The following is an 11666-nucleotide window of genomic DNA, read 5'->3' as shown; positions in this document are numbered from 1 at the left end:
CCGGGCTGGGGATTCGAACCCGCCACCTTAGGTGTATGTGGCTGGCGCCGTAGCCACTTGAGCCACAGGCGCCGAGCCGCTTCTCCAGTCTTCATTCCCATGTGGCGATCATGCCCACAGAAATCCTTCCCCCTAGCTGGGGGGAAATAGGCACATTTCTCATAAACAACCAACTACTTCAACAATTGGGTTTATTTGGCAAGCAGATCCACAGCACCAGCAGAATGGATTATCCCAGAAACTTGACTTTTCCACTGCTCTGGGAATGACTGAGGGATTTCTCTGTGTCCAAACGTGTGGGTTAACAGGCTTCAGACAGTGCAGATTTCTTTTCAATGACGATGATGAGCTTGTTTTTAGCAAAAAATTTTTGTAAGTTTATTTGCATTTACTTAATTATATATATATCACATTTGGCTGCAAATGAAGCATATTTATCTTTTTGACAATTTTTATGGCTTCTCAGCTGCCTTGAAACAAGACAGCAAATTAGATATCTGTGAGTCTTATTAGCAAGGCATTTTAGCTCCATTAGCAAATGTGAAAAATGATCTATTCCTCATGACAGCTTGTCTCCATAGAAAGTAACTCTAATGCTAGCGGTTGTCTGTGGAGCCCACTACCAGAGAATCCCACCAAGAGATCTATCTCATTTTTTGTTTTTTTGAGACAGAATCTCAGTTACCCTGGGTAGAATGCCGTGGCATCATCATAGTTCACAGCAACCTCAAACTCTTGGCTCAGGTGGTCCTCTTTCCTCAGCCTCTCCAGTAGCTGGGACTACAGGTGCCCACCACGATGCCCAGCTACCTTTTTTTTTTTTTAGTAGAGGTGGCATCCTGCTCTTGCTCAGTCTGGTCTCGAACTCCTGAGCTCAGGTAATCCACCTGCCTTGGCCTCTCAGATTACAGGTGTGAACTACTATGCTCAGCCTACTCCATTTCAAATATCTTTTAAAGTATGATTAATAGGTGAAAAGTATATTCTGCACAGATATCACTTATAAGATGCCATAACAACAGATCACAAAAGAATATCATATGGTAGCTGATTATAGGACCATAGATGTGGCCTGGATAGTGTGTTGATTATATGTAATAAATTGAATTTTTTTTTTCTTTCTCTGATGTCTTTCAGCTGTTTGAGCCCACAGAATGTGGTAATGGCTATGTAGAAGCTGGGGAGGAATGTGACTGTGGCTTCCATGTGGTAGGTATAAGAGACCTTTCCTACCTGCAGTGCAAGATCTTACCCAGAACAGACAGAATCGCATTAATGAGAGGCCATGCTATCATTCACTGTGGTCTCACTGCTTCCTTTTTGATCTCACTGATCAATGCTTAATCCCAGCTCAGACATGTTAGAATTAGTTATGTTCTTATGGCCTTGTCTGAGAAAACTTAATGGATTCTCCTAATCATCAGGTTCCTGACCTCTTAAAAATTTATAGCTCATATTCAGCTCAAGATAAGTTTTACCGAATCATCAAACATTCTTTCCATGTACTTTGTATTATTTTTGTCTTTATAAAACTAGATTGGGTATTAATAATGTAGTAGACCTAATCAGGGGTAGGTCATCTGCTAAAAAATAAGCTTCCTTTTTGCTAGAGTAGCCCTTTTACAGATCATACTTAGCAGAGAAATACAGCAGGAAGGGATCTGTCATTGATGAAAGCAATTCCCCAAATGTTTGCTTACAGTCGTATAAATCTACTCATTTGCATTATGCGTGCCATGTGTGGAGAAAATACTGCATGCCTCCCAGGTACGGTTCTTCTTCGCTGACTCATATGAAGTATTTTCTCCAGGAATGTTACGGGTTGTGCTGTAAGAAATGCTCTCTCTCCAATGGCGCCCACTGCAGCGACGGGCCCTGCTGTAACAACACGTCATGTCTTGTGAGTTCCCTGGCAGTTGCATCTTTTCTTTTAATTGAGAGATTAGCCAAATTATCTCCACGTGTACACTGAGCATTTTTATAGCTTGTCACAAACTTCGCTGGTTACGATGCGCATACTAGCCTGGCGGTTTTGTAGGATCAATAAATCTCTTCAAATTCTGAAGGTCACAACATTTATCTTTCCTATATTATTCACTATCAACTACCTTATCCTCCAATGCCTCATTAAGAAATTATAACTATACTGCTTCCTAAGTAAACATTGAGAGTTGCCCTACTTAACGGATGAAAACCACATTAAATTATGGCATAGAAGAGGCATAACTCCTGTGGTCTTTTAAATAATATGACCTACTTATGACATTTTTCTTCAAAACTTACTCTAATTTATTTTAGACCCTGAACATAGAAGCTGGTGTTCATATTTTCCCACTGGCTTTTAAAACAACCTATAAAGGCAGGAAAGCTAGATAGACAAGTAATACACATATGTATGTTTATATGTGTGTAGACACAGTCTGTGGGTTGTGTATACATGGAGGCTTCCATCTGCAGAGACCTCTAGTGGTTTTTGAAAAATATTTTTAATCTTCCTTTATCTCATATATAAAACCTGTAACATTACCTATAACCATAAAATTATATAATTTTATTAATTTTTCAGTTCCAAAGGACATATACATTATGGTATTCTAGAAGATTCTAGCTTAGTTTCTCCTTGCTTCAGATCCTCAGCCAGATTATAAATTGCTTGAGGGTAATGGGATCTTTCCATCTTTTACCCACTCCTTCCCTAGACAAAGAAAATAGCCTGTATACAACAGGCATTCACTGGCGTTGCTGAAGATAACTCATATGAATTCATTGGAATTTGATTGTGTATGTTTCGCTAAAGCAAGATAAATATCCAAGCTAAACAGATAAATTAGGGAAAGTTGGGGGTACATATCAATTCTTCAGAGAGATATGTTCCCGTGTTCTGCTGTTTTTGTCTTATGCCAAATCAGAATTTCTTCTTTACGTAATTTCTATCATATTGTTTTCCTGAAATAAGACTCTTGAGATAGTAGGTTTTTGAACCTGCGCGTTTGATGCCTGGTCGATGATTCACCTTAGTACAGAGGGTAGCATCTGGGTCTGGTTTCTATTCTATACTGTCTCACTCATTCATAAAAAGGATTTTGTGCTAGTTATGAGGGAATGTAATGACTGATGGCGAATATGAGGATGCTACCCCGAAATATTAGTCAATACTAACTCCTCATGTTGAATTTCGATTTATTTGCAGTTTCAACCACGCGGGTATGAATGTCGGGATGCTGTGAATGGGTGTGATATTACCGAATATTGTACTGGAGACTCTGGCCAGGTATGACAAATTGTGTTTTAGGTAGTACATTTTTCTTGTAAATACAGGTAGACCTTCTGTGGTGTGTCATGCTTGGGGCCAGAAGTATTTTACATTTTGGATTTTTTGATTATGGAATATTTGAATATTCATAATGAAAAACATAGGATTGAGACCAAAAGTTTAAACACAGAATCCATTTATGTTTCATATGCACCTTATACATATAGCCTGAAGGTAATTTTATGTAACGTTTAAAATAATTTTTTGCATGAAATGAATTTTGTGATTGCTGAACTGTCAGAAAGCAGGTATCACTGTCTCAGCCACTCATGTGGGTTATCTGCCATTGTTTGCCATCACTGTCATTCCTGACTCTGAGTTTATATGCTACTGATAATCATTTCTTACACTAATTCACACGTAAGTACTTAATGTTAAGAAATGTGACATACCATTAATACAAAGGAAAAACAATGTTCAGGCTAACTAAACAGCTCGGTTGCAAAACCAGGAGACCGTATCAGCTGTTAAAGCACAGCAACAACAAACAACAGGCTTTCCATCTGCACTGAGGATGTTGTGTTCTGAACCTTTGAAGGTTTCTGTGCACTGTATTTTATTTGCTTGGATGAGAAGAAACAACAGAAGCAGTTGAGGGACTAGGAAATGAGTCCTCTGGGGACGAGCAGGCATTCTGCTGGATGCCTTTTCAAATGTTCCCTCCAGAGTCTTCTGCCTAATTAACATGATTGTTGTCTCTTTGATTTTATAAACTGACATGATTTCTTATTTTGTTATGAATGCACACTGCTTTAGTCCTTCAGTAAGCCCACCAGACATTTTCACCATGTGGTCTATAGACACTTCGCCTGCATTGCTAATAATGTCATCTTCACCATCATGTTGTCACTTAAAAATCTTGAAGTATTTCAGATCTCACATTTTAGGATTAGGGATGTTTGCTCTGGCTCAAACATTTTAAGGCTTTCCACATAGGTTACATGTGTGAATATGCTTTGGCTCTTTTTGTTTTATGTTGTATTTTTGCTTTGTTTTCTTGTTTAGCTCTTCACCATACTTTTTTATTTTAGAAAAGTTTGTTGTAGTTTATTTGGACCTAGATCTCCTTTTTTTCTCTCTCTCTTTTTTTTTCGAGACAAAGTCTCACTTTGTCACACTCAGTAGACTCAGTAGAGTACCATGGCATCATAGCTCACTGCAACCTCAAACTCTTGGGCTCAAGTGATTCTCTTGCCTCAACCTCTCCAGTAGCTAGGACAACAGGTACCCACCACAACACCTGGCTATTTTTTAGAGACTGGGTGTCACTCTTGCTCAGGTTGGTCTGGAACTCCTGAGCTCAAGCAGTCCACCCGTCTTGGCCTCCGAGAGTGCTAGGATTACAGGCTTGAGCTACTGCACCTGGTCCTAGATCGTCTTTTCCTTCAGATTTCCCCTTCATAATTAGTTCTTTTTATATGATTGATACTCAACTCATTGATTTTTTTCTTTCCTTGTCTTCACATCTTAAAGAGTACATTCACATGGATAAAGTGTTAATGTACAGGTCTTAAGCATTTTAAAACCACAAAATCATTTCTTCTAACACATTTTGGATGGAAGCCCAACGTAAAAAACAAATCCAAGCAGCGCTACTCTGGTCGAAGTGAGGTTGGGAAGTCCCATGAAGTCCACTTTTCTTATTCTTTGTTGCCACTGTGTCCCACACACATAGGCCTCATGGCTTCGGCTTGATTTTCTTCCCATTCGAATTGTTACAACATAATGTGGCATTCTAGACTTCCTTCTTTATGCAGTTTTTATGCTTTTATTTATGTAATATTATTTTTAGTCTTTATCTTTCATGCACACGAATATTTATTGAGTGCCTGCTATGTGTCAAACACTGCTAGAAATCCTAGGACATGAGGGGGAAGGAGATAGACACATCCTGGGTATCATGGAACCTGCCTTCTGCTGGAGGTGGAAAGAAAAGTAAAGATGGTGGTAAGTGCCAAGCATATGATAGGGTGATTTGGAGAGTCAGCAGCGTGGTCAAGGGTATCTTCCTGGAGAACATGACATTGACGGAGAGACACAGATAAGAAGGAGCTGGTCAGTAAACAGTGAGGGCAGACGCTTGGCTCCTTCACGATATGGAAGCAAGAAGAGTTGGAGAATAGTGGAAACATTTCCAAAAGGAAGCCAGGAATCAGGGTGGGTAGGGACTTGTAGACCATGGTGAAATTTTGGATTTCATTCCACTTTCATTTTCATTCTGACATTACTTCACAGGCATTTCACCCTACTACTGTAGTCTTTGTGAATACCTCTTCATGATCACGTGAGAATCTAGCATGTGGATTTATCAGTTGGTTTATACCCAGTACGGGTACTTAGGTTTGGCTTTTTATTATTTTACTTAGTATGGACATAGACATCTTTGTGCTTTTTTAAAAGAATGTTTCCTGTTCAGGATTAGAATAAGTTCCCAGGAGTAGGCTTACCTGTTGCCAGGTTGTATTACTGAAAATGGTCACATTAAAGGCCAAAGCTTAATGGAGTGCCAGGCGGGTCTCCTTGTAGGCCCCAGTTCAGGCAGTAGTAATAGGTTACCTGATGAGGTTGAGTCCAGAACAGCCTCTCCCTGCAGAGGCAGGTCCTCACACCTCGTGTAGTGTAGGGAGCAATGGAGACTGAGTGATGTATGTGGGTAGGCTTGCTCCCCAGAGAAGAATGGCAGAAGTGAGCCAGAAGGCCTGGTTCTTCCTCCCAAGCTTCTCAGCCAGTCACTCCACTGCCCAGTAGTGGGTGTGAGTGAAGGTGCAGCATAGCTAGAGTTACAGGAAGTCAGTAACCTTCCCTGGAAAGAAGCAGGAGGGAGGAAAAAAGGTTCCTAATTAACCTTTCTGAAAGGTCTTGATCTATATTATCTGAGGTTTAATTCCAGTGACCCTTTTAAAGACATGGTATAGTGAAATATGTTCAGGCAATTTTTGGGGGGTGTGATTTTTATGCATATCTGTTTCTTATATTTAAATATGTAAATAGTGTTCTTTGCAATTTTTCTATAACATAGTGACTTAGTTTATGAATTGTGTGTTCTGTATTTAGTGGCAAGCGTCCTGACAATCCTGATATACCGTTTTACTGAATTACATTTTTAGTTTTGTAGAATATTGCTATTTTTATGTCCACCGCATATGATTTTAGTTCTTCTGTGTATTCAGCCCTTTTAGAAGGTTAGATATTTTTCATTCCAATCCTTTAACTCCTGGCTTCCCTTGACATTTATTAAAAATAAGGCTTTTATAATGAAAGCTCTTTGTTCAGCCTAATATTCTATTGTCTAAGTAAAACATTTCTTTGTTCTTACATCATATATCTAAAGTGATAATTATACTGTAAAATTAATTTCTCAGTGGCATATTAGAATAGAATGTTCTTACCATGATTGGAGTGAACCCCAAATAGATAGCTGGCACAGAGGATGTTAGCCCCCCTTTTTTACTTTGTAAGAGATAGTGAACTTTGAATTTAATTAATACTACTAGTAATTAAGAAACCAGAATCTCTGCATCTCTGAGAATCAGTATTTACAGGAGACAGCATAACTTTATCTTTTTATTCTATATTTGCTTAATAATGATATCCTTTACTGATGCCTCTGAGCTACTTTTTAAATTTACAACTTATGACAGAATTAAGAATACTTTTGCAACTGGGAGGACTCTTTGGCAAATAATGCTGGATGCTATAATAAAGATATTTGAAAAATGTGGGAAATGTTTTTCGTTAGTGCTGTGAAATGTGTCACTTAAATGGATGGCGTAGCACAATTTAAAATAAACACATTTAAATGCAGCCTCTATTGAAGCCTGCCAATCTCAAGTGAACCTTCCTGTATGGCATAAAAATGGGGGCTGGAATGGTCTTTAGAGACTGAATTCAAAGCCCTACTCACAGGCTGAATACACAGATTTCTAGTTCTTCTGTTTTAAAGGTCCCTAGAGAACATGAGATGTCCCATAATTTCCCTTGTTAAACATTTCAGCAGTAAGCAACTGGCTTTTAATAGCCTAAACTAAAAACTAATTGATTAGAAATCTCACTTGTGGCTATGACAGTCTGTACACAATATAAGAGCTTTTTTATTCATTAGTAAAGAATTCTATGAGGTTTTTTTCCTTTGAAACAACACAAAAGTGAAATCTAACAAATTAATTCTGCATTCCTGTTTACTGCGGCTGCAAAGAGTAAGTGAATAATTAACAACAGTTGATTGATGAAATGATGATTGCGTTTTGAGTGGATCTGGATGGATGAAGAGGCCCCAGAGATTTCTGCTTTTGTGCGGTTGGCCCAGTTTTGTGCACTCCAGGTTTTTGTAGTCAGCCCTTGAATACACCCAATCAAATTGAATGAAACTTGTATGAAACTCAGTTATTCTTTGGAAAGATGTCAAACCAAAGCACTTCACCTTGAGGCGTTCTTGAGGAAGTTACCACTTCTTAGGAATACTAAATTAGTTCTGTCATCTTTCTGTGGTAAACTTGATAAACAGCTTGATATGTGCAGAATAGAATAACCTAGTTGTAACTGTGTAGGTCACTCATGCATTCTCTTAGTCAGCCAATAGTAATTGCACACCTGCCGCAAGCCCATTATAGTTCTAGGTAACAGGCAGTAGGGAACAATATATATAAAATCTTGCCTGTATAGAGGATGGGAAACAGAGAATGCCAGCATGGGAGAGGGTTGTAGTTTTGCAGAGCACAGTTAGAGAATGCCTCTCTGAAATGAAGATGCCTGAGCAAAGCTCTAGCTGTGCGGAAATCTAGGGGTAGGATGGAAGGAAAAGTGAAGGCCAAGGCTATGGGTGGCAGCATGCCTGGTGTATCCACCATGACTGTTGTATCCACCTGCTGTCACCTCAGCCACGGACAAATAGAAAGGGAGGTCAAGGCCAGGCCTGGCAGCTCATACCTGTACCCCTAGCACTGTGGGAGACTGAGGCAGGTGGATTGCCTGAGCTTGGGAGTTGAAGACCAGCCTGAGCAAGAGTGAGACTCCATCTCTAAAAAATAGCCAAGCATTGTGACAGGTGCCTATAGTTTCAGCTACTGGGGAGGTTAAGGCAAGAGAAACTCTTGAGCCCAAGTTTGAGGTTGCTGTGAGCTATGATGCACCCAGGGAGACAAAATGAGACTCTGACTCAAAAAAAGAAAATGAGAGGATGAGAGGTAGGTGGGAGCAGATAACATGGAACTTTGAAGGTCAGTGAGTAAGCTGGGAAGCCATTTGAGCATACTGAACAGACCATCAACGTGATCTGATGTTTACTTTTAAAGGGATCACTGTGATAGAGACTGTCGCAAATAGACTCAAAGGCAGCTCAGGGAGGAGGCTACTGCCAATAATCCAGGTGAGAGGTAATGGTGGCTTAGACAGGGCGTGAGCAGTGGAGGTGGAGAACAGTAGTCAGACTCTGTATTTTGAAGGTAGAACTAGCAGGATTTACTGATAGACCGGATGGAGGGACAGTATGAGATAAAGAGAGGGATAGAGGATGATGGTGGTTTTGGTCTGAGCAATTGGAAGGATGGGATGTCCGTTACTGACGTAGTGAAGACTAAGGGAGACCTTGGTACATATTGTTTCCTGTTCATTTGCCATGACTGTGTATTATTTTCTTTTCATATTTGCTTTGAACATTCTAGCCGAGCCTGACTTTGTTCTTTAGCTCTTTTAAATGTGGTAAATAAATGCACAGAGTCAAAATCTAAACTTACATGGAATAACTTTGGGGAAAATGAAGTATCTTTTTATAAAACCCACACTTGATCTTAGCTAAAGGACTGAAAAATAATTTCTTTTATAAAGTTATTTGGTAAATAGACCTGTAAGAGAAATAACCATCACATCACAGACTATTCTAGTAACAAGTCTATGGTTTGAGAAATCAGAAGTATAATAGGGAGATGGCTCTTACCTTGAGCTGAAAGGCCAGGGTTTCCTTGGTTTCAGTAACCTATAGGTGAATGTCACAATGTCAAGCACAGTGACATTCTCACAGTGCCAAGCGAGGTCTCATAAATTAGTTCTTGAATGTGTTCACTTATGTATAACAAGCTGATTCACTTCCTTCGTTGTGCCTTTTAATGTCTTCTATTTTTAACTCCATAGGTAATCGAATGTAATTTGTTATTTTAGTCTACTTCCAAGTAAACAGACAAATATATAAAAAGCATCTACTGTATGAGCCTAATTTATTTTTACCAATAACAGGAGAATTAATTTGGATAACCTACTTAAGGAGCTACATGTGTTTTTCTGAATGTTCCTAAATTTTAATTCACCAGGCTTGCATTTTTTTTGCATTTTTACTTATTGTGCACATGATCTGAAGGTACTTAGCATGCTGAACATTAACTAAAAAGATATATTTTTCAGTGCCCACCAAATCTTCATAAGCAAGATGGATATGCATGCAATCAAAATCAGGTATGCTGGGCTATAAGTTTTCAAGGTAATTTTAAAATTATTCGTTGGAAAGATTTTTTTTTTCTTTTTGGGAAATGTAAATTTAAAGAGAAATTTATTCAAATCATTATAGTAGGGTTCAAAGTCAGTTCCTTCATGTATACTGAATGTTAAATATAGTTAACTCTGATCCAGATCGAGAGAAAAGAAAAAAAATGTAATGGCTGAAGAATTAGGAATCTAATTTATTGAGTTATGACCATCTTTCATTAATTTCAGCCTATCTACTATGGGGAAATATGACAATTTTCTATGTGTTTTTCCCTGAAGCTATGTTATAACCTAAGCATTTATACACAGAAGAAGCTAAACATGATTTTGATATCACCCAAATAAATTACCATTTTTTTCCTAGTTGGGTAGAATATCACAAGAATGGAAAATAAAATGTACCAATTTTTGTTCTCCATAAAATTTTAGATTTTTGATGATTAGTTTGGATTTAAAGTACCATACAAGAAGGGCTGTTCTGAGTTCTGTGAAACTGACACACTACCTACTGTGCTAACAGGGCAGGCCCCTTGTCCTGAGTTTCCCATTTTTAACTGCTGTGCTTCTCTTAAGAGGTTTGTGATTCTTATTGGTCACTATGGTTATTTTGAATTAAAGAAAAGAAACCGTAGCTAAGTCAACTAGAATGAGATCTTGTGGTACAAATGTTGGGAAGAACGAGCTGAGTCCGTGAGCCTCACATGTCACTTCTGTCTTCAGGGCCGCTGCTACAACGGCGAGTGCAAGACCAGGGACCACCAGTGCCAGTACATCTGGGGAACAAGTAGGTCGTCTCTTCCTGCTCAGTGGTCACACTTACAGTCACCTCTTAATATTGTTCTTCTCTGCCAGTCTTGCTGAAAGAAATGCACAGTTTGGATTAATATTAAAAAAAAAAAATAAAAAGCTAAAAAGAGTGAGAATAAAGAGAACTGTGAGTCTTAGTCATAAAAACTATAGAAAACAACCACTTAAGTTGGGATGTATCGTAGCCCAGTGGCTGTGGCTCTCAGAGAAGGGATGTTGTAGCCCAGTGGTTCTCAACCTCCCTAATGTCGCGGCCCACCCACAGGTTGAGAACCACTGTATGTAGCCACATGCGGTGACTGGATTGAGTGCAGAGGTTATATTCATTATCTACTACCTTGGATTTAACTTTCAGGCCCCAACTCTCCCCACCAACACATACTGGTTAGCATTCTCTTTTTTTGTCCCAGGAAAATAATAGACTTTTTTTTTTTTTACAACTCTTTTTTACAATCTCAGTTCAAAGTGAAATGCAGATATTTCCCCAGGTGAAGGGGGCACACGATCATGACTCTCAGGACTTTCCCTAAATGTTAACATGTGTTCTCTTCTGACACTTGCAGTGTCTCTCCAGTGAACACCTGGTTGGAAGGGCCAGCAGGAAGTGTGAGAAGCTCTTGGACTTTTACTAGCCTTGCTGGCTGAGGCTGGGCTCCCCCAAAGGAAAAGAAAGCATACAAAAGGAAGATGGGGCCCCTGGCACAAGTGATTTCAGAGTTTGGCAAATATCATTTATCCCAAATATTTATACTTGGTGTTTCAGTTTTGCCAGAGGATAGATAACAGAGACGTATTTGTCTTTTAAAAGTTAAAATACCAGCTCAGCGCCTCTGGCTCAAGTGGCTAAGGTGCTAGCCACATACACCTAAGGTGGCGGGTTTGAATCTAGCCCTGACCTGACCCTCCAAAACAACAATGATGGCTGCAACCAAAAAACAGCCAGGCGTTGTGGTGGGCACCTATGGTCCCAGCTATTTGGGAGGCTGAGGCAGGAGACTCGCTTGAGCCCAGGAGTTGGAGGTTGCTGTGAGCTGTGATGCCACAGCACTCTACCCAGGGGGATAGCTTGAGG

At 39.4% G+C, this 11666-nt stretch overlaps 1 protein-coding gene across 3 annotated transcripts in view; it reads left to right on the top strand.

Moving 5' to 3' along the window:
• Window positions 1–11666, top strand: part of ADAM23 (ADAM metallopeptidase domain 23) — a 166211-nt gene that overhangs the window by 123464 nt on the left and 31081 nt on the right. For all 3 annotated transcript variants that reach the window (XM_012802203.2, XM_003785110.3, XM_012802204.2), the window contains exons 15-19: window positions 1138–1209; window positions 1811–1900; window positions 3191–3271; window positions 9707–9757; window positions 10508–10571. In XM_012802203.2, coding sequence (XP_012657657.1) covers window positions 1138–1209; window positions 1811–1900; window positions 3191–3271; window positions 9707–9757; window positions 10508–10571 — 358 coding nt within the window. The remainder of the gene's footprint in view (window positions 1–1137; window positions 1210–1810; window positions 1901–3190; window positions 3272–9706; window positions 9758–10507; window positions 10572–11666) is intronic.

The sequence above is a fragment of the Otolemur garnettii genome, unplaced genomic scaffold (assembly GCF_000181295.1).
Source record: "Otolemur garnettii isolate 467f Iridium unplaced genomic scaffold, OtoGar3 scaffold00013, whole genome shotgun sequence".
NCBI lineage: Eukaryota > Metazoa > Chordata > Mammalia > Primates > Galagidae > Otolemur > Otolemur garnettii.
Note: the sequence above shows the minus strand (reverse complement) of the source record. Positions and strands in the feature narration are given on the sequence as shown.